The 24918-nt window shown below is 36.5% G+C and overlaps 4 protein-coding genes across 4 annotated transcripts; all 4 read left to right on the forward strand.

Annotated features, from left to right (window-relative positions):
* Positions 1–2384: 2384 nt before the first annotated feature.
* LOC113759073 (B3 domain-containing protein Os06g0194400-like) lies at positions 2385–3653 on the forward strand. Its single transcript, XM_027301683.1, has 4 exons — positions 2385–2534; positions 2632–2838; positions 3251–3341; positions 3442–3653. Exons 1-4 carry the CDS (start codon positions 2385–2387, stop codon positions 3651–3653), a joined length of 660 nt encoding a protein of 219 aa, XP_027157484.1.
* Positions 3654–6399: 2746 nt separating this feature from the next.
* On the forward strand, positions 6400–9212 carry LOC113759083 (B3 domain-containing protein Os01g0234100-like). Its single transcript, XM_027301691.1, has 7 exons — positions 6400–6456; positions 6551–6634; positions 6835–6869; positions 7029–7191; positions 7274–7480; positions 8140–8230; positions 8367–9212. Exons 1-7 carry the CDS (start codon positions 6400–6402, stop codon positions 9089–9091), a joined length of 1362 nt encoding a protein of 453 aa, XP_027157492.1. The 3' UTR covers positions 9092–9212.
* Positions 9213–11119: 1907 nt separating this feature from the next.
* LOC113763882 (B3 domain-containing protein Os06g0194400-like) lies at positions 11120–15891 on the forward strand. Its single transcript, XM_027307865.1, has 8 exons — positions 11120–11421; positions 11603–11692; positions 13401–13432; positions 13572–13734; positions 13863–14069; positions 14680–14767; positions 14868–15056; positions 15137–15891. The coding sequence occupies exons 1-8, from the start codon at positions 11326–11328 to the stop codon at positions 15232–15234; spliced, it is 963 nt and encodes a 320-aa protein (XP_027163666.1). The 5' UTR covers positions 11120–11325; the 3' UTR covers positions 15235–15891.
* Positions 15892–19741: 3850 nt separating this feature from the next.
* Positions 19742–24818, forward strand: LOC113761677 (B3 domain-containing protein Os01g0234100-like). The gene is made up of 7 exons (XM_027304764.1): positions 19742–19813; positions 20062–20178; positions 20257–20463; positions 21737–21827; positions 21924–22456; positions 24257–24426; positions 24620–24818. Exons 2-6 carry the CDS (start codon positions 20143–20145, stop codon positions 24389–24391), a joined length of 1002 nt encoding a protein of 333 aa, XP_027160565.1. The 5' UTR covers positions 19742–19813; positions 20062–20142; the 3' UTR covers positions 24392–24426; positions 24620–24818.
* The last annotated feature ends 100 nt before the right edge of the window (positions 24819–24918 follow it).

Raw genomic sequence — 24918 nt, forward strand, 5'->3', positions numbered from 1 at the left:
TTATCTATCAAAGTACAAGTACAAGCTGGTATAGTTTTGCATTCTCTAACCTTATTAACTCTCTTTCTTTTGTACATATGTGTATTTACTTATCACAATTTTTTTTCATACATTTATAGAATCTGCCAGAATTTGCGAATCTAAGGCTAAATGAAGATAGTACGACGACTATAACTCTTACAAATAGTCATAAATATTATCATGTTGGTATGACCGGCAGATGTTTTGATCAAAACTGGAACCGTTTTGTTATTAATCATGATCTAAAAAATGGCCAGATATTGCTTTTTGTTCCACAATCCAAGACTCCCTTTGCTGTGCTGGTGTTTGACCGCAAAGGAATAGAGAAGTTGTTTCTATGGCAGTTTGCATTTTCCATTTGATGGCACATCTGATTTACGCTGATTCTGCTTCAACGCAATGCACGGCATTTGTTGTATTTATGTTCTTAATGGAAAAAAGTTCTGGTTAGAAAAATGCTTCCAAAGCACTGCAAATTTAATGTTTAGCAAGTTCCTACTGTTGTAAACAACAATTGAAGCTTTCATAATGGATGTTCCAACGGCATTACTTATTAAACTTTGATGTTTAGCAATAAAGTTGATCCTACCTTTGGTTACAAAAAACAAATGGCTGGTATATATTAAATTTAGAAAAATGCTCCATTAAATTTGCATTAACAAAACTTCAGAGTTTGGAAGTTCCTATTAAAAATTTAGAAATTTAAATTTGCATTTCAGACTTTGGAAGTTTAGCAAAGTTTAGCAAATTTAGAAATTCAGGCTTTGGAAGTTCCAAAGCACTTCCATTAAATTTAGAAATTTAGCAACTTCCATGAAAGTTCGTAGCGAAGAAATATCAACAAACCTTCAGACTCATGGTATATATATACTAAAAAATGTACATTTCTAAATAAAATGTTATTTTTCTTACTTCAGAAATGGAATGGGCATTTTACATTACTATCGCGCGAAGCGCGTTATTGCCTCCTAGTATATAATAAGAACCAAGGAGATCTTTTCGCGGGCAACTTTTCAGCAATCAGATCCAATTTTTCCCTTCAATTAAATCAACTATCCACAAACAACAAAATCAAGAAAACTTGGGATCTTTTTTCGTGCATGCAGAAGAACGTTAGTTTCATCAATCGCCATGTGAATCTCTTCGCCCCTTTTGTTTATCAGTGTTTGACATATATAGTAACGTACGTATTTGTATGCGTGTCCTTTGGTGAAGACTGCGGTAGTTTTTTTTTTTTCCCCCTCTTTTGATTGGATTTTCTGAAATGAACAGATGATGAAAAGGAAGAAAAGATTTGAGACCATGAGAAAGTTGTTGGAGATTGATGAAATGCCATGGGGCATCCGATTCAAGCCAAAGCAACAAGAAGTAAGATATCTTTTTTTTTTTTTTCTTTTTCTTTTCGTATAGAATTTTCTTTTGTTATGCCTTCTTTCAAGAGAGCCTAAAATCATCTAAAACCCCCCACTATCAAAATCTTATGGTACTTTTTTTGTGAGCTCTGGAAGATTTCTACCTCAAAAATTTGCTTTTGCTGCATCTAAAGTCTAAAGACTCTAAGCCCCGTTCTTTGCAATTTTGGGTATAAAACTTTGATATCTAAGTTCCTCATACTTTACAAAGGTGGCAAGATGGGCTTGCAAATGAAATTAGGAATTAAGTTTCATTGTATCTAAGTACATCCTAATATGTCCCCCGTTATTCCTTAGACAAGTACAATGGGATATTTTATTGTGGACTTATTTACTGAATTTAATGATTTTTCTGAAAGGAAATTTGCTTGGAGGAACAAAGATATGAAGAAGAGCAACAGGCGCCTTCTCCTAGCTCAAAATTCTCCGAGCACAAACTGTTTCATCCAACCCTCAGGGTCTGATCTCTCACTTCTCCCTTACATAATTATTCGCATCACTGTTGCAGTCTAACGGGATCGTGGGTGCTTGAATTGTTTTCTTCCACAAAGTGCAAGAGTTTCTTCCACAAAGTGCATCACTGGCTTAGAGTGCTTGAGTGTTCAAGTTTACTCGAGTTTGCTGTCATGCATGATTTTTTTTTTTCTTATAATCTGAAAAGAAATATGCCATTTTTTTTATGTACTTATGCTGCAGAAATTTTTTTTTTTCCCTCCTCATCTTTCAGTGCAGTTCTTCATTCTCTTTTCTCAATTAATCTCATTTAATATTTGAAACAGGTGGGTGCAAAGAAGCCCAGTCAATCACGAAGGTCGGTTTTGAATGGCTTATAGTTGTTTCACAGTTTCCTCTCAGTTTTTTTTTTTTTTTTAAGCGTTACTTTAAGCATCCAAGTTTTGGAGATTCACCAAGATTTGTTTCTTTTTTTGTTTTTAAAGCTGTAAACGAAGAATGGTAGGGATGCATGATCTTTGTGGTCAAATTAAGGTTACATCATCAGTTATGCAGCGAGCTGAAGCAGTCCAAGAAACTCTTGATGCCAAGTTTCCTAGTTTTGTCAAGCCAATGATCCGATCTAATGTTAAAAAAGGTTTCTGGCTGGTAAATTTCATACCCGTTCAAATAAAATTTTATGCATCAGACAGACAACGTTTGGCAAGCTTGGGGAATTTTTATGGTAAATTGTTCCCTTTTACAGTCTCTTCCAAGGCTATTCTGCAAGCTTCATTTGCCTGATCATGACACAACAATTGTTTTGGAGGATGAGAATCGTAAAGAGTACATCACGAAATATCTTGCTCAAAGAAGGGGCCTTAGTGCTGGATGGATGGGCTTTTCAATTGCACACAAGTTAGTTGAGGGAGATGTTCTGGTATTTCATATGGTTAATGCCAACAAACTAAAGGTAGTCATTTCATTTATTGTTAGACATAGGTTGTCTATGGACATCTTAACTTGTTCTCATTGAGGTGAATTCCTGTTTGAGAGCTTAGCAATTTTTTTTCTCTAGATGAGGCCTTCTAGTTGCAAGCTGCAATTTCTCAAATCAAGTATAAAAATACGCATGTAAATACAGAGAAATTTTGCACTGTGTTTTCACTGGTTAGACCAAAACCGGCAAAAAACATTTGCATGCTGTTTGTGTTAATAGTTGGATTCTGCTGTGATTATATGACTGAAAACTCAGACATGCATAATAATCATGTAACATTTCTGTTTTGTCCTGCCACCTTTTCTGGACCTCTAAACAATTATTGGATGCTCTTGACTAGTGAATTACTGGAGGCAATCATTTTTTTTCCCCTTCGCTTTTTAAGGTATACGTAATAAGATCCAGTCGTTTGGCCGAAGTTGATGCAGCTCTTTGTCTTTTGCAATTAGAGGGCCCTGCAACGGGAAACGAATCTGGTCAGCTGGTTTTTTCCCCTGTATAGCTCTTCAAAGAAGTAAAAGTTCTAGAATGCATGCCGCCTTCATCATTCTTTTGATCTCAATGTCTGGTAAACAGGACATAGAGGCGATGATTGCGGAGATCCCCAACCTACTGGAGAAAAGAGTAAAAGTTGTTCACAACCAGAGTGCGAGAACATTTCTGACAAGGATATGCTAGATAACAATTTGGGGCTGGTGATGGGTCGTCCTGAGAGCATTGACGAGCACCTTCAGCTAGCTCTGGAAGGAAGAAGAGGCTCCTTTTCTGGTCTTCACTATCGAGATTGAATTCAAAATCCAAGCGGTGCATTTACATTGAAAATAGATCATAAAGTAAGTCAGCAAATACCAGTTGAAGGTAGTCAATTATAATTTCAACCCATATTTAGCTGACTGTTCCTCGCCCAATAGACAGCATGCATCATGATTTCTCGAGTCTATCCCTCTTGAGTCCAGATAAAAAGATATTTTAAGGGACGAGGAATGAGAGGAGCTGCATCTCACTATTGCTCCCTTTTGCTTCTGTTTGCCTTACCTGATCGGACACTTCGGAAACTGTACCAAGCCTCCCATAATTACTGACTCAGACTTTCCAAGCATTTACCAACCTTATGAGGTGTGGATTTGGTGCAGGTTTGATCGCTGAAACTTACATCATTGCCACAATGCTGTTAAAGCTACCGAGCACAACGCCCATCCAAGGGATTTTGCAATATGGAGCAAACGCATGACGTTGTATGAGCAGATGGGGTACCATCTTGGTCACGTACTTTGCTGGACCAGCTTGGATGCCTTGTTCTTGAATCCAAAGTACCTTTTTACTGTTAGAGACATAGAAGAATAGCAATCATGCAAAATCAAGGTAGAGATGCTAACCTAGTTGAACTAAACATGTTAGAGCTGAAGGAGGCAATGGAGAGGTTGTATGCTGAAATTGAGGTTCCCAAGACAAATAAATAATAGCTCAAGGATTTCTAAGGAGCTGCCGCTGCACAGGATGGTGTGATGATGACTGATAGGCAGCTTATAAGCTTTTGCTACTATAACTTTTTTTTTGTAAAATATATATTATTTTACTATTCTAGATACAAAGTAACTCAATACAATCTTTAGCCTGGCAGGGCAAGGATTTTAATACACTTAGGAAAATGGAGTGGACTGTAGACATAAGAAGAAGATAGTATAAGATATTTTTGGGGTGTTTTTGAAAAATTGTACTCAGAAAATTTCTACTGTAAATGGGTCCATATGTATTAAGTATTTCTGGCATGTTTTAAAAATTAAAATTTTATTGAGATATTTTTAAAAATTTGTTAATTTTTCACCATCATTTCAATATTAAGAAAATATTGATATATTTAAGCATAAAAGAGAATTGTTAATAAGAACAAACGAGGACAAAATGAAAGTGAGATATTTTTTATGAGTATTAGTTTCCATTTTTTGTGACAAGAAATTATTGCCATGTTAATAGAAAAAAAAAAAAGCACCACTTTACAGTGTGTTAACCTTATCCAATCTTTGAAAAGTTTATCGAATATATACGTGCAAGGATGTATGTATGCGTATTCACACTACTGTAAGGAGAGGATGAGGAAATCCATAGAATGAAGATAATAATGGTTTTCAGTCTTTTATGTCTTGTGTGAGTTTAGGATAACTAACCTATGAACTTATCCTCTTTCTCATTGTTGTCCTTTTTGTGAGATTGTTTCATGGTTTATTCCATCTGACCCATACGCCTAGTTTGGATATGAAAAATTAAAGAACAAAAAGAAAGGAAAGGATGAGATTCTCTTCATATTTGAAAAAGAAAGGAAGAAAAGCTTCCAAACTTTTTAAAGTGCCCCTATTTTTTTTTTTTTTTTATCGTTACTTTATCTATATCTTATTCTATCCTAATCTATTCAGGGGAGGTCCAATCGGACCTACGGGGTGATAGGAATTGAACCACCACCGGATTAGACGGTTACACACCGTACATTGTGCACCCATATGGATTTTTTTTTAGAAGAGTCACTTATTGTGGCAATTAGTGTGAGACAATGTTTGAAATTTTAACTTTTCACCTTGACTCAGGGCTGGTGGTTTTAAAAGTGCCCCTATTGATTTGCACTTTTTATGAGTTTTTATCTAATAGGATTTAAATAAGATAAAAAGTAATTAAAAATATATTAAAAATAATTTTCAAAAACTCATGAAATTAGTAATACAAGCAAATATTATTTTACTTACATCAAAAAATATTTTTAATTATATTATTTTATTCTCATACACATCACATCATAAAATAACTCGTATGTTTATCCACAGAGCAAATGATGGATAAATTATTGGTATCCGACGTGTACAAATGTCGTTCCATTTAATTTTTAAGCTCCTAGACATTCGAAAATTCTCATCTTATTTCTCTTGTTTTCTTTTATGACAACTCAAAATCTCCATCTTATTTTTTTTTCTCTCCAAAACATCCAAACCAAGCCTACAATGCTCTTTATTTGCTGGTAGTATTTTGCGAGTAAAAATTGAAACCGCCCGAGTTGATTGTCCCATACCGCAGCGAAATCACAAAATACAAAACCAATGCAATACAAGTGCGGAAGTGCTAGTACTTAGCAGAGTACACTGGATAACATTTTCCTTTTGAAGGAAGGGATTGGACAACCATAAACACGAATGAAAATGGAAACCGGAAACCCGCGTACTTTGTCTTGGAAAAAGGAAAGAAATCATAGAATTATGCTTCATAGTACTCTTGTAAATGCCTTTATTCTGCAAAGAAATTTGAAATTTGGCTCCATTTCGGTGTTCCCTTCTCCGAGATGTAGTCTGACAAGTCTTGTCAAATCGCACTTCATGCTGGCAACCCACTCAAACAAAAAAAGAAAAATCTTGTATTAGCAGGTATTTATTTGAACCAACGGTAAAAATCTCCCCCCATCCCAAAATCCTTCCCCACCAAACGATTGATTCATCTCTTTCTTTCTGTAAGAGAAAGAGTTTGATCAAAGGAAATACGGTAGAAGTACGAAAAATGGCCATCTCTCAGTTTTCTCCTTCTAAGAGAAGCCAATACGATCCGTCCACCAAGGTTCTATCTGTTTTTACCATCTGTTATTCGAATACTGAATCATGGTTTTGGTCAACTGAAGGCTCTAAGTCTGTTATCTTGTTCATTTTGACAGCTGAAACAGAGGAAGGCCTCGGAGTTCAAGAAGAAGCTGGTGAAGAAAAACCCTTGTGGCACTCAACATGACAAAATCAACAAAGTACGAGATGAGAACCCAATATGATGAATGATGAGTGTCTGTAGTGTTTATTCATTAGTTTATTCTTTACTTTTATTGCATTTCTTTGTGGTCAGCTTTTTCAGATCCATGTCAATTGGTGGACTCTGGGGGCTTCATCTCGTTGCTCTGCGTCTCTTAGAAAGAAATAAGTACTGTTTAACAAATTGACTCGTGTGCAGGGGGAAACTCACAACATCGAGAAGCCGTTAATAAGGTCAGCGGAGGATGTTTGATCATGTCGGCGCATGCATATTATTTATTAGTACTGTCATTATCATTTCTATGATTGAACGATAAATTACTTGCTATTAGAAGTGATGAAGGTTTGTTTGAAATATTTCTGAAAAATGCTTGCTGTAAATATATTTTCCAGCTATAAAAAGATCGGGGACAAAACCGCTGATCATTCGGCTTATGGAAAACCCAAATCCTCTGCCCTTCACAGAGCACACGAGGTTCAAGCTAAGCTGCCATCTAATTTTCCTTCTTGTGTGAAGCACATGCTCCGATCTCATGTTACCGGTGGATTTTGGTTGGTAAAGCTCTAAAAGCCCCTATTCTAATCGCCCTTTTGAGGTGTGAATAATGTCCTTAATATATTCTGTCATTCAATTTCAGAGTTTGCCTAAGCAATTCTGCGATATCCATTTGCCCAAGAAAAATGATATCGTTGTTTTGGTGGACGAAAATGGAGAAGAATACAAAACAAAATACCTGGTGGAGAAGAACGGATTGAGTGGTGGATGGAGAGGTTTCTCTATTGCACACAACTTGCTTGAGGGGGATGTCCTAGTTTTCCAATTGATTAAACCTTGTGTACTTAAGGTAACTCTATGAGCTTGATTCAGAAAGTATGGCTTCAGTGGATTTGATTATTAAAACAAAGGTAGTTAATCACAAGCCTGTTTGGACTTGATTTGTGAATTTATTGTTGCAATTGCTCTCCTACACCAAACAAACAAGCATGCTACGCCCCTTCTAATACGCTGTCAAAGCGTACAGAATTCTGTCCAGCTATCTCAACCACCCAGTGTAAAGTCATGCACATTTTGGGTTTATTCCACCAACATGCCAAGGTGCATGTTTTAACTTTTAAGCGTACAAGTGTATTGATTGCTCTTATCTCTGAGAATTCGAGTTTTCAGATGATGTGGTTAATAGGAAAACATGCATGTTGGCGAGTACTCTAAAACTGCGTGTAAATTCATGAACATATCAACTACAAACAATGGTGGTGCCTACCACTATTTTAGAAGGGAAGTACTCGTATTTCCAGTCGAACAAACAATTCATTTAGATGTTTTTAACTACATTACAGCATTTGCCAGTAAATCTTACCTGAATCACCAGCATCAACAAAGAAATGGGAGGTCATTTGTGATCTTGCAGGCAGTTTTTAGCATATCATTTGACATTTCCACTACAGACATCTTTGGATTTTATTCATCAATTTCTGGTACTGAATTTTTTGTTTCTTTGAATAGGTTTACATTGTTAGAGCAAATGGCTTGACAGAACTCGATGGAGCCATCTGCCTTCTGAATTTGGATTTTCAAGATAAATCAATTGATAATGGTATTGTTGTATTGGCCCAACCCTCGTTGTTTTCTCAAAAATGTTGGCTGCTATTCTCTTTTCACTTGTACAATCAACAAATTACTACTGACTCATGTTTTATTTTTGTCATTGATAACTTAAGCGAACCTTAAAGAAGAAAATGAAGATGTGAAGAACTGTAAGACAGCAGAGCTAGACTACTCGGGACCTCTCGCTAATGTTCTTGAGAGAGGCATAGTTGCAGTAAGTTCAGGCCACATGCCGGAATCAGCCCGATCAGCTAACGATAACAACGAATTAAGTCTGGAGGTTTTGGATGGCGTTAGATTTTCAGAATCGGATATGCAGTTCAAAGATGTGAAGGATTTCAATGGTTTCAGCATTCTTGTGGATGGCCTAGTCATAGACTCAGAGATACCTCTGCACCTACGAGCCAAGTATTATCAGCTCTGCTGCAGTCAAAATTCATTCCTTCATGATCATCTCATCAAGGGGCTGAACTGCAAGCTGGCTGCTGGAATAATTTCTGAAACAGTTAACATTGCAGATGCAATTAGAGCAGCCAAGCTGAAGACTTCTTGCGAGTACCTCCAAACATGGGACAAAACTCTCAAGGCTTTCGAGGATATGGGCATGGCGGTTGAATTTTTGCGTGCACGAATAAAGGCACTTATTTCTCTTCCAACCGAACAAGAAGAGAGCATGAAATCAAAGACAGCTGAGAGAGCTCAATTACAAGAGGAGATGAGAAATCTTGAAACCAAGCTTTTGAACGTGAAAGAGGTAATCAGGACTCTTGATGCTGATATAAAGGCTCTCGAGGTCCAAGAGGAAAATCTCGAGGAAATATTCAAGGAAAAAGTAACTGCACCTTGGTAATGCTCCTTATGTCTGTGGTCAATCATTCATTACTCCCTGCCGGTGATATTTTGAAGGCAATTGAATCACCTACCTGCTGGTGATATTTTGAAGGCAATATGTATTACCTCTTTGTTTCATCCTGGAGATGTCTATAAATGGTTAAAAAATTGTGGTAGTGCAAATCGCCACTTCTCTCTTCCAGTTTGTGGTGCATCTTACCGCGTATTAGACATTTATTCAGGACTCCAACTTAAGTTGCTCGTCTTATCCAAAGTTTAAACTTTAATGTTAGCCATTTTATCTGCAAGTCTTGCCTGCTTGGTTTTTCGGGATTCTGCAAGGTGTTAGTTAACCTCTGAACTTAACAGGCTACAAACATGCTGTAGTCTGAGGTCCGTGGACACAAGTACTAAAGGGAGATTCTCCGTGACGGTGAAAGTGTGAGCGTTGTGAAGCAAATGATAAGGCAAAGCTGGCTTTTGACGCAAGATTAACGAGTGGACGGCTGGGATTCTCCTGTTTTCCCTCCCTTTGTATTCAGTTTTGGCGCGCGCACACACGGTACAGGGGACTTGACGTCCACCGGATACCGCCAGCACTATTTACTTGGGCTGCTTTCTTTTTTTTTTCAAAAATAATAATAATTGTATAATCTATTCTATTTTAAATTACAGAACTGCAAGTGTACAAATCTTAATAGACTGAATGGATGTTGAAACACTATCTTTGAATTTTTTTTATGGTAAATAGGAGTTGAATCCTCCACCTACAGCTCAAGCCGGGCCAAGCTCAGTGGTTTGATTACTTGGACCTACTGCTCAGAAATGATAAAATGGGCACACCCCATTTGTGATGTTTATACCGTACTTCCTAGGACATTATGCAATCCAGTTGTGCTCTGCATATCCAGAGTTGTTAATTTATACGTTTGATCCGCTTGTATGGTGCTGATGTCGGCCGAATATATTTTTTAATTATTTTTTTTTATATATATCAAATTGCTATGATAATTTATTTATAAAAAATTCAAAAAAATGTAATCCAAATAAAGGTGTTGATTTCGTATTTGTAATTTATAATTGTTTTAATTTACTGTCTCCCAAAAAAAAAAAAAGGCAGAACTGCTTGTGCAGTTTAGGTTTTTCTCGCCAACGAACATATCCTTTTTTCTATACGTAAATGGCCATATCTTTTTTTTTTTTTTTTCTGTATATAAAGCAAGAAGCAGGCGTTCGGTGTCAAAACTTTTTTTTGTCATTTTCTCTATTATCCCATTTTGACTACTAGTATCTTATAAATAAGCATTTGTATTGCACAACAGCAAACAAACTGTAAACTATAGATAATTATTGAATTTTAATAACTTTCTAATAACTTATGCTATATTATCTTCTGATAAATTTTCTTTTTTATTTTATTTTAATTGACTTCTGCTTATATATACATATATATAATATTTCTCTCTTAATTTACACATTCCCAGTGTGTGCTTATTCCGCTAGTTAAATTAAATTGCAAAAGTGAATGCTCTAAGATTACACATTGGATGCATGACACATAATTCAAATTTAAATTTAAAATTCAAAATTTATAAATATTTCATGCATTTGATCGTGATAATATACGCATTGTGAGTATAACCCAATACAGTGCCTCTTGCCTTTAAAAACTAACATTCCTAAGTCACTTGAATTAAGTATGCATCATTCATACATTCCTGTACTTCCTTATGCAGAGCACATGATTTGATTTGAGAAATTGGATTAACCTGAAAATACTTTTGCAGTCCAGAGGCATGAACCATATTGCTCGTATTGAAAATAGATAAATTCGAAATGCGCGTAAATTTACTCGAAAGCCACTTGATTGACTACATTAAAATAAATAAATATATACATGTTTATAAACAAAAGTAATGCTAGTATAAAAAAGCTGGCTCCGGCCTGGAAACCACCTAAAGCAAAACCATGCACAAAAAGTAAAATCAGCAGTAAATATTTGACAAGTGACGACGTTAATACAGCAGAGCGAAGCGCAGGGTCTTGTGTCTGACTCCTTAGTTGCACCTGTCCTTGTCTACTCCTCTGGGTTGCTTCTCCAAACGGACCAAACCCCAACCCCCTGCTTTCTCTCTCACTCTCTCTCCAGCATTTTTACTTTTATTTTTATTTGGTCCGTTCTCAAATCTCCGTACGTCCCTGCTGCTAGATTTTTTGGAGTAGAAGGATACTGAAGCATTAAGATTTAGTGCAATGGAGGCTGAGAAATTGATTGGCGAACAACAAAATCAGAAAGAGCATAGGACCCAAAACTGTATTGAAAATGAGCAAACATCTGTTAAACGAAGGGTAAGTTTGACGAAGTTCTCAGTTTTATCTTGATTAGTGGGACTCCATACCAAGTTCTTCTTTCACATTTCTTTCATTTTTGCTTTTTTTTTTTTTTCAATGTGCTCCTATTTGACTTGTTTTTGAAAAAGATTTTGGTTTCTTCTTCTTGTTGCATTATTTTTTCCCGGTTGAGCAACAGAAGAGGAAGAAGAAGGACGAGATGCCCATGGAAAAGAAGAAAAAGGTGATTGCAGGAAACCCAAAAGCTCCTAAATCGAAATCGAAGAAAGTACGAAAGCTTATTTCAGTTTCACCCTTCCTTTTTAGTTTATTCGGTCGCTATAGCTCATGGATCTGTGCCATCTCTTTCTACCATGTCTTTAAGATTGCCTCGATGTTTCTTCTTTCACTTTTGTTTGCTGTGGATGCATGTTTTAACGAGTTGGATTTCAGGGTTTTCCCCTTTACTATTAGCTAGTTTGTTATTGGGAGATTTTAAGAGAATTTCAAAAATTCAAACCCTAGTCTTGTTTCCACATGATGCTGTGCTCGTTTGCTTATGAATAATGTAATTGTCGTGCTAATTATGCTTCTTCAATGTGGATTTTTACTTTATGTTGTTGTCTTTTACTGTCTTCATTCTTCTTGGTTCAGTTAGATCTAATCTCAATATATTGGGTCACCCCCAGCAAATTTGGGTACAACTGTCTACTTGATTAACTTTTTTAGTGGTGAAATATATTTATATACGAAAAGCTGCATGATCCATCAAAGACCAAGTGGAAGGAAACTTCCCTGTTACAAGCATTGATAAACTAATATGGTGCACATTATTTGTTTCAAGAAAAAGAAAGGAGAACACTTACAATTTGTAAAACGATTGATCTGCTCATGGGGAATCAAAATGTGTCTTGGGATTCATTTGGCAAAAATCTAGAGAAGACTATGAGGAGTTTGGGATGGTGAGCAATGGGAAGACTTAGTTTAAGGGAACGCAGGCTCACTTACATATTGCAGGCTTTCTTGTTCTTTTGCAGTCGCCATTTTGATATGTTTATTAACAGTTACTAACACTTGGTGAGTTTTATTATATGCCAACTGTTGCTTAAATTTGTAACATAAGCTATGTACGTACCACAGTTATATGTTTTACTTAAGCTATGTATGCACTGTGGTTTTATGTTTTTGCCTGCAAGTATGCTAGTAGATTGAGGTCTTAGGATGAAGAGAATCCCCCTTCTCCCCTCCTTGTTTCTTAAATCCCACCGCTTTCTGCTGGAAAAAGAACTAAAAAAAAGGTATTATGCAAGTGATTGACTTATTTCAACTTTGGGACATCTAGAACACACAATGCTGGGAGCCAGCTGTTCCTTTCAAATCAATTAGTGGGGTATCCATGCTAGTAGCAAGCTTTATGTTGCATCTTCTTGGGCCTCTACATTGTGTATTTTGTCTTTTATTGGTCTATCGCATACATACTTGATCAGATGGATCTTTCATATTACTTGTACTAAATGTTTGTGCCTATGTGCTTTCAATCATGATTTTGTTGCCTTCTGATGAAGAGATTCTAAGAAGATCATTGTGTCCAAGCTCTTGCTCTCATTTTGAACTCTGCCAAGAGGATTGCATTTGTCATATAGCCTCAGTGACGGGAAAGGCTCACTTATTTCATTCTGTGCAATTGTGAAACGTCCCTTACTCTGTAGCTTTCTACCATATTCTCTCGTTATCCTCTTGATATTGGAACAAGAGAAAAAGGAAAAAGAAATAGTTGATAAAATCTGCATTTTAGTTGTGATCAACGGAGCAAGTGTTGCCTGCCATTACCTAATACTTTAATGGCCTTATTTATATTGGTGAACATGCTCTTCTTGTAATAAATTGATAATTTAGCAAGTTCACCAGTATGTATGTGATGCTTGAAGTCATACAAGTTGATTGCTGTATTATCTTTATTTACCAACTTATGATGTGGTACTTTGCATTTTGATCAGGTTGACTCAGATACTGGAAAGAACTCACGATGGTTGGCATCTGTACTGTGATGGCTTTTGATATGTTCCCTTTTATCTTTGAATTTGTTGTCTTTTTCCCTTTTTAAACCTTGGAATGCAAATCTTGTGAAGAATCTTAGATTGTGTTCTAAGAGTATGAATTGTTTGTAGCATTAAACGAAAGCGAACTGGGATGAACGAAATATATGATGATGTTGAATCTAAGTTTACCGTTATGGAGCGAGCAGCAAAAGTTCTGGCAAGTATGGAGGATGGAGCCCCTTACTTTTTAAAGTGTATGCTCCCTTCAAATGTCACTTACAGCTTTTGGTTGGTAAGGCTCCAAGTTTGCCCTGTATTAAGATTCAAGAGATTGATTAGTTAAAAGTGAACCTTTTCTATTTCTTGCTTCGTTGTTTTTTCTTTTTGTCCTTTTTTCATTTCTATATTTATCTTTCACAGATTATTCCTAGGAAATTCGGCAGCTTACATCTGCCGAGTCAGGATTCCACTGTTATTTTGGTCGATGAATGGGGAAAAGAATATAAGACAACATATCTTATTGATAGGAATGGACTAAGTGCTGGTTGGAGGGGGTTCTCCATGTCTCACAGATTACTGAAGGGAGACATTCTGATCTTCCGTTTGATTGGACATTGCAAGTTGAAGGTAACTGTTTGAAACTTGCTGATTCTTATTGCAATTGGGGATGAGCAGCAATGCTTGCACTTCTAACTTTGTGATGATTCACAGCTGACAACCTACGGAAATCACTTTAAGGAAAGTCATCAACAGTTGGTGTGAGAAAATATGTGTTGCTGCTTTTTAGTTGTTGCTAAGATAAGGGACATTAAATTATAGCAGAGATGTTAGCGTGATGCATCAAAGATTGTGGACTTTAATCTGTTAGATCTGATAGAAATTCAGAATTCAGATTTGACTTGCCTTTAGGAATACTGGACTAGATCTGTATGGCGAAGGTTTCAAATATCCAGATAGGAGAGAACATAGCTTATGCAATTAAATAAGCTTTTAAAACCAGAATACCTCATTAAAACAAAGAGCACAAGTATACTCTTCCATTTCTGGAAACTCAAGCCCTACTTTGGCACTAAGTTAATAATGAAGTTTAGGATATTTATGTTAGTGGTTTACTTTTTCACAGGACTAATTAGGTAAACTGTCTTTTGCCTTTTGAACTGCTTGGTGGTTGTATTTCTAACCGAGCTATCTATTAACGAGATTCAAACCTTTTGATTGTTTGTCTTTGTGCCTATAGGTGCACATAGTAAGAGTACATGGTTTGGATGTAGTAAATGCAGCTGCTTGCCTCATGAACTTGGATGCTTTTGGAACAATGGATTCTGGTACATCTTTGCCCTTGCATTACCCGCCTGGTTTGATCAATAAATGTTCCAGCTATGGGCTCATTAACCTTTTGTTTCATCAATTTTTGAACTGGATAAGATCCTGTGAAGCAGGATTATAGGAAGCGGAAAAGAACAAAGAAGTATGCAGACTGTTCTGTGTTTGATGCCCCTAGAATACCAGACAAAGTTCAAGAAAAGGGCAAGATGGTGCTGAAATCTGACCTTGTGCCTGTGGAAGATCAATCTGAAAACACCAGTGATGGTTTTGGGTCTGAAGTACTAGAAGGTATGAGATTTCAAATCTTGTTGCTTGACAATTATGATCTATAGAATGTTGTTCATTCCTGTTAGAATTTGATCTCTTAGGTTCTGGAATGACTGACCACCTTTTATCCGGTGACCACCATCACACTGAAGCATCATTTTTGCATGAGCATCCCTGTGAAGGTGTCGTGTGTCGGTAATCTGCAGAAGTAGTGTTGCTTACATGGAAAAAGATGGAACTTCTGAGTTCAGCATGTTGCAACTTATTTTGAACATATTCGCTTGGTACAAAAGTTATTAATCTGAGAGGAAATATAGAAGAATTTAGATACAAGTGGGAATACCTGGTCAAAGCAATGATAAGCTTTTGTTTGAATCATAAACAACTCCACATATGCATTTATGACCGTTCATAGTTACCTCCTGTGACAAAGAAGAAGAAACCTGGAAGAAAGCCTCAAGCAGTTGGAAAGTGCTATATTGAGGGAACGTGGCTTCATTGATGCTGATTCTGACCCTCCAAGGATCTGCTGACAGAGCATGAGCTTTTGTTACATGGACTTGTGCTCTGTGCGTTATGTACGCATGTAGATGTCTATATTCCCTACATTTCATAGGTGATGTACTAAAAGAAATTGATGTACTAAAAGAAATAGTTATGTCGACCCATAGCTGTAAACAGGTACACCACATCTCTTGTGATTAAAAAAAAGTTAATATTTTTGAGGATTTGAAGTACTTGATTTGTATATGATGCAGTAAATGTACACAATTAACACATGTAAACCTGATTGAAAATTGGAGAATTTTTGTTCTATGAGCAAAGGTTCAACCACATGTATCATACTTTTCCTCAATGGTTTTGTCAGTTAGCAAAATTGACCTCTTTGCTGTTCTTTTCAACAAACCTATTATGCTTCTTGCGTGCACTGTATGTGCCCGTGGCTTGGTGCATTAGCTCGCTAGGAGAATCCTGAGTGGCTCGGATTGGCCCGTGAAGTGGAAGTTCAATCCAATTGACTGGCTAAGTCGGGTCAATTTTCATCTTAGATTTTGTTGTACTGCCTTTTCTTTTTCTTTTTTTTTTGGGTAAGCTCAAAAGAGACTCTGAAGCGTGCATGGAAAGAAAGGGAAAAGATTAAGATTCAATGACTCAAATTAGGAATTTTAACGATCACATAACTAAAATTAGCTGAATTGGATCTTTTCAAGCTGGATCCTTTTCGACTACCAGAATCCGGCATTACTGATGGATTGGGAAAAATACTCCGTTAGACTTGACCATCCAGATCACATGCTTTAAGGGAATCGTACAATTGGCATCATTATTCGTACTTTTTAGAAAAGTGTAAACATTTAAGGTATGTTAATGTACTTAAGTATTTGCCTTTAAATTGAACTGATTTGAGCTCGATTTTGAAATTAGTTGAGCTATAAATCTCGTTCGGCTGGCTGGATTTGTTGCTTTAGAATCGACTTCAGCGTTTGGACAGATCAAGTCGGACTTCAATTCTGAAACAAATTTACGAATGTGGGTGCAATCAAAAACTGGTTCATGCATTTATCATTCATGGATGCCTTAGCGGTGGCACTCCGCCCTCCGCCCCCTTCCGGGGTCCGAAAACTGCTCGCTTGGTAGCATAAGAGTAAGGGTGCATTTGATAAAATTGAACTTTGAAACTGAAATATGAAATCTGAATATATTAAGTTATTGAATTGTTAAGTACTAAATTTGATACATTTTGAATATATATCACATTAAGTGATAAGTGAATAGTTTATCATTTATTTTTTTGAATGCTATTTTATTAATTCAGATGCCCAATTTTTCGTTATTAAACGTGTTTAAACATATTAAAATCTGAATCTATTAAGTTTAAGTGTCAAAATTAGGTTATAAATAAGGTCTAAACAAAAATTTTTAGATCCTACGTGCCTCGTAGATAGGCGATCTGGGCAAAGCTTGCTGTGCTTGTGTTATTTATTTGTTTTGGTTAATGTACTTATTTGCCTTTTCATTGCTCCAAAAAGCAAGTCCTATAACACGCACGCACGCACACACGCACATGCACACGCCCACACCCACACCCACACCCACACACACACACAGACATATATATATATATTTTAAGTGAGAGATCTTAAATTCAAAATCTCATACTTATAAAGGTCTTTATATTAAGATATGAAAAGGTCTTTATTTTTAGGGATAATTTCAAAAACTTCCCCTTAAATTTTTGATAGTTTCATTTAACACACTCGAATTTTAAAAAATCTCTTTTGCCTCCCTTACTTTAGATCTTTTGTATTATTTACAACCCATTTTAAAATATAATATTAAAAAATTCATTTTTGGAGAGTAAATATAATTTCATTCCAAATTTTCCCTATTGTTGTCTTACTTTTTATTACCAAAATGGTGAGTATATTAATAATAAATGAAAAAACAAAAACAAAAAGTATGAATGTTTATTCTAACGAGGCAAAATATAGTGTGTTTTTAAATATCAAAAGTTAATATTTGAAATTTTTTCAAGTTACAAAGATAATATTATCTTTACTGTAAAGTGTTTTGAATTAATTTAAAAAGTTTTATAAATCTTTTACATATTTTTGAGTTTTCTAATTTTTTTTTCAAATTGATGGCTTGAAAAGTAAAAAGATACAACATGCTAAAAACTATATATAAACTTGTTTGTATTGTTTTTAAGCTCACGAAAAGAGGTATTCTTATGGTTGTAAATTATTACAAGTTATTTTTAAGAAGTACTGTAAGTCATTCATAATTTTAAGTAATTTAACATTTCTTGTTTGAACTAATGATACAAAAACTGTTAAAAATATTTCAATCTTGTTATCAACTTTTAAATTTTCATTAAAAACTATATTGATCAATTAACAAAAATTAAGAGATAATTTTAGGGTGTTATGATAATTGAACAAGAAAAGGGCAAATTTGGAATGAAACTATAATCTCCCTCTCTCATAATGAATTTTTTCAATATTATATTGTGAAAGGTGTTTCAAATGTTACAAAAAGTTTAAAGTAGGAGAGCCAAGCGAGATTTTTCAAACTTTGAAAGTGCCAAGTGAAATTATTACAAATTTTAGGGGAGGCTTCTAAAATTACCCCTTATTTTTATTAGTATACGTTTTGCAATTCAAATAGTGGAAAAAGCAATAAGGCGTTCCCCAAGGGAGGGGGGAAAAACCCACAAAATCGCATTTATGTCCAACTCCAGCATGAACTAAGATACCTGGACCTCTAAAACGAGTTAGACGACCACTCGTTGAGAATGTCTGAATGCACAAGGATACAAGGCCACCACCTTTTTATGCAAACCTCCTACGCATTGCAAAAGCGGTCCATTCTCTTCCGGTTCTGTGAACAAGGCATGTATTGCCATTCTTCTGTCCCCGTCCCTGTCTCTGAATCTGGGATACCCATAACCATAAGCTTAAAGCAATCATCGATTTGGCCCGCAGAACAGACTCAAATGCTATATCTTCTTTGCAAACTCAATTAGTATCTCGTAACATAATAATGCCAAGCACGCCGTAAAATTGCATCGCGTACTGCAAATTGACGAGGTTGTACAGGCTCTTTCCAGGAAGGTGTACCTACACCCAAAAAAATTTGTCCCAAATTGGTTGCTCTGTGTCCCCGCAAGCAAGAAATCATGTCCCTTGACAATTTTGCAGGGCTACCTGCAGGTCTCGGGACGTGCTGTAGAATGCCCAACTAATTCACGAAGCTTCCCAAATATGCCACTCAACGCGCATGCGTAATTTTCCATTTCTACAGCCATGTGTTGCACTTGCACGCAAATAATAATAATGACAACAGACTGTTAATGACTGCTATTTTGATATGAAGCAAATAACTTGTAACTATTTCTATGAACTAGGCCTGTCAATGGGCTGGGCTCGACCGAATTCATTATTCTGAACTCGGACCCGGCATAATATATCGGATCCGGATTCGACCCGTTACCCGGCGGGTCTTCTACACTATGTTCCAAATCCGGATCCAACGGGTCTCGGTTCCGGGTCGGGTCCACCTGAAAAAAAATCTTTCAAAACTTTCAATTTCTAACAAAAATGAGAAAAAAATATATTTGTAAAATAATTTCTAACTAATACAAAAAAAAAAACCAAATAAGAAAAGAAATCAAACTGATCTTATTCAAATATATCACCCTAATCAAATTATATTGATAAATATGTAAATTTTAAATTATTAATCCATTTATATCCGGATCCGGGTCGGAATACTATATTTCGTATCCGACTATTTTTTTATTTGGTAAAACTGATCCCGATCCAGATAGCGGAATTAAATCCCTATCCGTACCTAGAATTAAATCCCTACCCCAAGCATGATGAACGTTGTACTTGTAAGACTTCAGAAGTAATGTTAATTTGCAAGTAAAACCATTTCTGCAAATTGTATGTTCGTGTTATTGTGTGGTTCAAAATTTCTCTTCGACTTTGCATCTACTGCATTTAAAGGAAGGCATTGGATGGCATAACATAAGCAATTCATGCATACTCATATGTACTTAAGTTTTATTGAGCACGATATGCTGCAGTTATCCAGATGATTTGGGACATTAAACTATGTGCCATATTGATAGTTCGTGCATCCCTGTTTCATATTATACTGTTAATAACTTGGATCCGATCTATATTTTTAATTTATCAAACAATAGCTTATTAAGAGGGAATTCTACTTATTCTGCTGCAGGTAATTGGCGATAGGCACAAGAGAAGCAGAGAGTAAGTGAATTTACTGAAATGACTTCATATCAGGGAAAAAAAAACAGTGGAAACCAACTAGAAATTGCTTGATTTCATTTATTGATGAGTCGAACTTGTGATGATCCTTGATTTAATTGGTTTTACATAAACTAAATAGACAATTGTTGGTTTGATTATTGATGAATAGAGATTGCCATGGTCCTTTATTTCATTAATTTTCTTAGTAGAATAAAGTCCAAGTCATGGATGGTAATCAAACATTTCAGAGTTCCATCTTCTTCTGTTCTGAGTCGAGCAGAAGAGGTTCGAGCTAACCTAGATCCTTGGTCCCCAGCTTTCTCAAGTTGATGCAACGTTCCCATGTTACACAAGGGTTTTGGTTGGTAAGTCCCTGTCTAAGTAGGTTGAAAGAGCTAACAGGATACCAGCTTTTATGTTTGACTTTATATATCCAAGTGCAGGGGCTTCCAGTAGATTTTTGCAGAAAGCATATGCCAAAGCATGATAAATTAGTCATTTTGGAAGATGAGAATGGCAAAGAATATGAAGCAAGGTTCCTTGCAGCTAAAGTTGGACTTAGTGGGGGCTGGAAACCTTTTTCCATTGCGCAAAAATTGGTCGAGGGCGATGTTGTCGTTTACCATTTGGTGGGGGATTGTAGATTCAAGGTAACCATTTTAAGTAGGTAAATCTATGGTCACATTTTCTTCAATGCTTGGAACCTTTTATCCTGATTTATCATGTAGTAGTTTAACTACCTTTTGAACTTCAAAAGGAACCAAATATTATCTTAGAAAGCAATCCAGCGTTTATTGCATAGAAGTTTTCTGGTGCAAGTCATACAGCTCTATCATGGAGCAGAAGGACAACCTGTTGATGCTTTAGAAACAAATTTCCTGGATCTCTTCAACTTGCTGTTTTCATAGATTCCATGCATTAGCAATACACCAACTACTAGGCCTGAAGTTCCAGTAGAGGTCTCTCATATACAAGCTTATTATGTTGTAAATTCAGGCAAAAAAAAATCTAGTTAAGACAAAAGGATTCCAGGCACATTTTTGTTGGGAGATGGACTGATAAACAGCAGTTGGGTATCTTAGTTCCAAGTTTGATGTTCGTTAAAATAGATCTCCAGGAGAGAAGTATACTAGAGCTCAAGCGACTATTAAGGTCTTTTCATGAATGACACCATATTTTATGAGATGGTCTGTAAACTGGAACCGCATTATCCTTGTACTTGCAGGGTTTTGAAAGATTGTGATCAGGATACGCTGGATATGCGTGCAATTTGTGAGTTGGGCCTGCTTTATAAACTAAACTACTGATCAGTTACCCCTATAATATACCGTTGGGCTTGTGTTGTTAAAAGAAGTAGGAATACTTGAGATTTCACATGCTGCACAGATAACTACATTCAGTGGAATGAGCTTGCTTTAACATTCCCGTGAGTTGAGAACTACTAGATTGGGGACCAAAATGTGTGTGTGTGAGTGTGAGAGAGAGAGAGAGAGAGAGAGAGAGAGGGGATGAGGAGGCAGAAGAAGGAGAAAGCATTTTAGATGTCTAAATATAATGATCTGCTAAACAAGTTGAAATAATCCAGCAAAATTGCGTGACTGTATATTCAGAATGAGAAAATTGCAACTAATTGTTATCGTCCTGTTTGGACAACTCTACTGTTCTTTTGCTACAAATGTGGTAAGAAACAAAAATAAGGTGAAGAAAGATGTTTTATTCAGTTAAAAAGTCCAACATTGTGAGACACAGAATTGAGAAGTTAATCATGACCCTATGGCATTATATGGCAAAATTAATCTGGTGCTTACAAGTTCCAATTCAAATTTCTTACTTCCCCAAAATGTTGGACTGAATTTCATTGGTTCCTGTTTCTAGTTCTATTGGATTTTCTGTTCAAATTAGAACTTTATATTTATTGTGCAGGTTTACATTGTGAGAGCAACTAGTTTGGGTGAAGTGGATGGAGCTCTTGGCCTCTTAAACTTAGAAAATCATCCCAGTGGAAGACACTCTGGTTAGTTATACCTTTTATTTTGCTTGCTTTCAGTCCTTGTGTTTTATATTTTGCATGCATCTGTCGTTACTCTCTGTACTTTATCCCTTGATAAAGGTGGAGGAGGAGAAGGGACCAAAGGGACTGATATGAAAGGAGACGGTGCTATCATCTTGAATGATGCGGAGGGTTCTGGAAAATCAATATCATTTGTTAATTTTCAAAGCTTCAACATAATTGCCAACAACCTCATTTTGGACTCTGAGCTCCCCAAATACGTTCGGTTGAAGTATTATGACCTCTGTTGTGCTCAAAAATCATATCTGCATGTTGGTCTCCTTAAGAGCATTAGCTGCGCACTGGCCTCTGGAATTATATCAGAGACGGTTAAAATTGCAGATGCAATCAAATCTTGCAAGATTTTGACTCCTCAGGAAGATTTTGCTCTCTGGGACAAGACATTAGAAGGCTTTGAGCTACTAGGCATGGAAGTTGGATTTTTACGTGCTCGGCTTAACAAACTTGTAAAGCTTGCAATGCGGTCAAGAAAGATTCAGGAATCAAAGAGGTACAAACAAGCCAGGATTGAGCATTATTTTGTAACAGAAGAGGTCGAGACTCTTGAAAAGAAGCTTAAAGAGAAGCATCAGGTAAGAATGAGGCTTAATATTTAGATGAAGGCTCTAAACATGCACATGCACAGGCATGAGTTGAGGTTCCAAGAAGAAGCTCATGTTCCTTGGTGAGCAACAACTTGGTTAATTAACATATTAGAAGATTTTTAGTGGATATTTCTGCGTCCACAAATTTATAACTTTGAGGAGAAATCATACACATGCACATGTGAAAGACACGTTTCTTTATACCGTCTCTTTGGTAAATCAGCACACATAGTATGCTTTATACATTGCATTCCTTTTTTGGGGTTTTACAGTTTTAATCGCATTGCAACTTAAATAAATGAGTATTTATTCTCTAGTTTGCATTCTGGTAATCTTTAGGAATAAGGTAAAAGTTTTACACTTTAGAGAATGTACTTGTATTTCCCTCAGGGTCATTTCTTCGTGCGACTTAGTTGGTAATGCGCTTATGCCTTAGAATAGTAGCAGACTCAATGCTTCTGATCAATTTCTGGTCTCCTTAAATTTTCTGCTGATTAATAATCTTGTAGCATTTGTATCGGAAGCCAGTATGCTACCTTAAATTGCACTTCTGATATTCGCAGTGTAGTATAACACAAGGACTGTGCATGTCAATCATGATTTAGGAGTTAGTAGCTAAAGGGCATGATTGGCACACCTCCTACCTAACAAAATTGAAGACAAGTAACTAATATTCCCAAAGGGTATTGAAGTTAGAATTTGGTATCTACTGAGTCACTCAAACCAATTAAGGTGAGGAGAAAAGATAAGGTGAGGGGGGGGGGGGGGGGGGGGGTGCTAATTGTCCAAGATAAACAATTGCCAGTAAAGCTAGTCTTTTTCTCCTGGCTGAAATCTATATCATCTACGAAGTAACTACCTGTTCATAGGTCTTGTATTCTAGAAAAGGAAAAAAAATTAGATTCCTGGAAAAAAAAAAATCTCTTACATGTCCAACTGTTGAAAAGCATCTTAAAAGTGCATTCAAGCAAGCAAATTGTAGGTAACAAGGTGAGCATTATTAATTTTAACTAATACATAACAGATCACCTAAATAATTGACAATAAACCACACAGACATAATCACTGAGTAAGTCTTAACCAGTTGATCATAAATGACTGAAACCTGAGCCACCCAAAAACTAATTGGGTTGTAAGGAACTGGAATATATGCATGATTGGGTGGGTAAATCTTGGGTTGGATCCACAAATACGGAGCCTGTGCAGAATAAGAACTTACCATATTTCTTTTGGGGGCAGCTGGGCTAGTGTGAATCATCTGCCTTTCCTGGCTTCTTGATCATGTCTTAATCCCGAGAACATACCTTCCCCCTTGTAGGCTTGTACAACTCTTCATCTTCCTCTCCCCCATATTTTATGCTACCACTATCAATCTCTTTCTAATAATGGCGGTGCCAAGCAGGGCATTAGCATATGAGGAATGGCGGTTTGAAATGTTTGAGCAAAACAAGAAGAAACTTTCTCCCCTCTCTCACTCTTTGGTCAATCATCAATTCCTACTCCTACTATAACCTATCCTAGGGGAATGCCCAATTGGATCAAGGGGAGTTGGAGGGAGAGGAACCCACCTCTAGACCGAAGGGGTGCACTGCTACACACCCGTTGGATTTTACTAGATGCAGAGATTTGAATGACTGACCTGCAACCAAGCTTGCAACTTATGCTTTGTTCATTCTCTCTTTTATTAGTATATACCGTCTACTTAATTCTTTCTCTGTCTACACCCTTTTATTCTCTGTCATCTTATTAATGGACTCATTTTTATCATATTTTGGTGGCTGAAAAAAGCTCAGGTTACTTCAGCAGGTTTTCCCTGCTGCTGTGAGAAGGTCCAGTCGAGTCACAGATAAGCCTCCCCCTAGTTACAAGGAAGCAAGTTTTCTCATCATTGATTCAACCACCAATTTGACACCAGCCATTTGACATGAAGAAGGTCACATTTCAGAAGTCTGCACGAGGTCCTCTTTTTTTCCTTTTCCCATTTTGGCGTTGTACAAGACCTGTGATGTCAGTTGTATCTATTGTTTGAGGGTCCAGCATCCTCTTCTGTCTCCACCCTCTGTCTGTCTATTTTTAACATTCTGCTTCACCTATTCGCGGATTTGCCCAATTATGATGACAATGTGAAGTTTAATATATATACTTTGGCAGGCAAAAAGAGGGCTCTTGGAACCGTACTGATGCTCCGATTCAGAGGCTACTTTTTGGCGCACAAAATGAAACTTTTTTTTTTTTGCATATTTTGTACATAAACCCTGAATCTGAATGTAACAAAAATAGTTCAACCGTTATGCTTTCGGAAGAGAAGTATATATACGTTGAGCCCTCTAAATGGTGCTTTTCTTGTGAACCTTGATGCTGCTGCACTTTGTAGCCTCTCTTTTATAATTCCTGAAGATGTCGTTTACTTGAAACGTCATTCACTTGTGTGCATGAAATGCTCGAGAACG

This window comes from Coffea eugenioides, chromosome 2 (assembly GCF_003713205.1).
Source record: "Coffea eugenioides isolate CCC68of chromosome 2, Ceug_1.0, whole genome shotgun sequence".
Classification (NCBI taxonomy): Eukaryota; Viridiplantae; Streptophyta; class Magnoliopsida; order Gentianales; family Rubiaceae; genus Coffea; species Coffea eugenioides.

What these genes read in the sequence shown, in the direction of transcription:
- LOC113759083 (XM_027301691.1), top strand. Translation starts at nt 6,400, where the DNA reads ATGGCCATCTCTCAGTTTTCTCCTTCTAAGAGAAGCCAATACGATCCG. An exon ending in AACATGACAAAATCAACAAA is followed by an intron (nt 6,635 to 6,834) that starts GTACGAGATGAG and finishes ACTCGTGTGCAG; the next exon opens with GGGGAAACTCACAACATCGA. An exon ending in AGATAAATCAATTGATAATG is followed by an intron (nt 8,231 to 8,366) that starts GTATTGTTGTAT and finishes CGAACCTTAAAG; the next exon opens with AAGAAAATGAAGATGTGAAG.
- LOC113763882 (XM_027307865.1), top strand. Translation starts at nt 11,326, where the DNA reads ATGGAGGCTGAGAAATTGATTGGCGAACAACAAAATCAGAAAGAGCAT. An exon ending in CTAAATCGAAATCGAAGAAA is followed by an intron (nt 11,693 to 13,400) that starts GTACGAAAGCTT and finishes CATTTTGATCAG; the next exon opens with GTTGACTCAGATACTGGAAA. An exon ending in TGGGTCTGAAGTACTAGAAG is followed by an intron (nt 15,057 to 15,136) that starts GTATGAGATTTC and finishes TTGATCTCTTAG; the next exon opens with GTTCTGGAATGACTGACCAC.
- LOC113761677 (XM_027304764.1), top strand. Translation starts at nt 20,143, where the DNA reads ATGCAACGTTCCCATGTTACACAAGGGTTTTGGTTG. An exon ending in TTACACAAGGGTTTTGGTTG is followed by an intron (nt 20,179 to 20,256) that starts GTAAGTCCCTGT and finishes ATCCAAGTGCAG; the next exon opens with GGGCTTCCAGTAGATTTTTG. An exon ending in AGCTTAAAGAGAAGCATCAG is followed by an intron (nt 22,457 to 24,256) that starts GTAAGAATGAGG and finishes GGCTGAAAAAAG; the next exon opens with CTCAGGTTACTTCAGCAGGT.
- LOC113759073 (XM_027301683.1), top strand. Translation starts at nt 2,385, where the DNA reads ATGGTAGGGATGCATGATCTTTGTGGTCAAATTAAGGTTACATCATCA. An exon ending in TTAATGCCAACAAACTAAAG is followed by an intron (nt 2,839 to 3,250) that starts GTAGTCATTTCA and finishes TCGCTTTTTAAG; the next exon opens with GTATACGTAATAAGATCCAG. An exon ending in TGCAACGGGAAACGAATCTG is followed by an intron (nt 3,342 to 3,441) that starts GTCAGCTGGTTT and finishes TCTGGTAAACAG; the next exon opens with GACATAGAGGCGATGATTGC.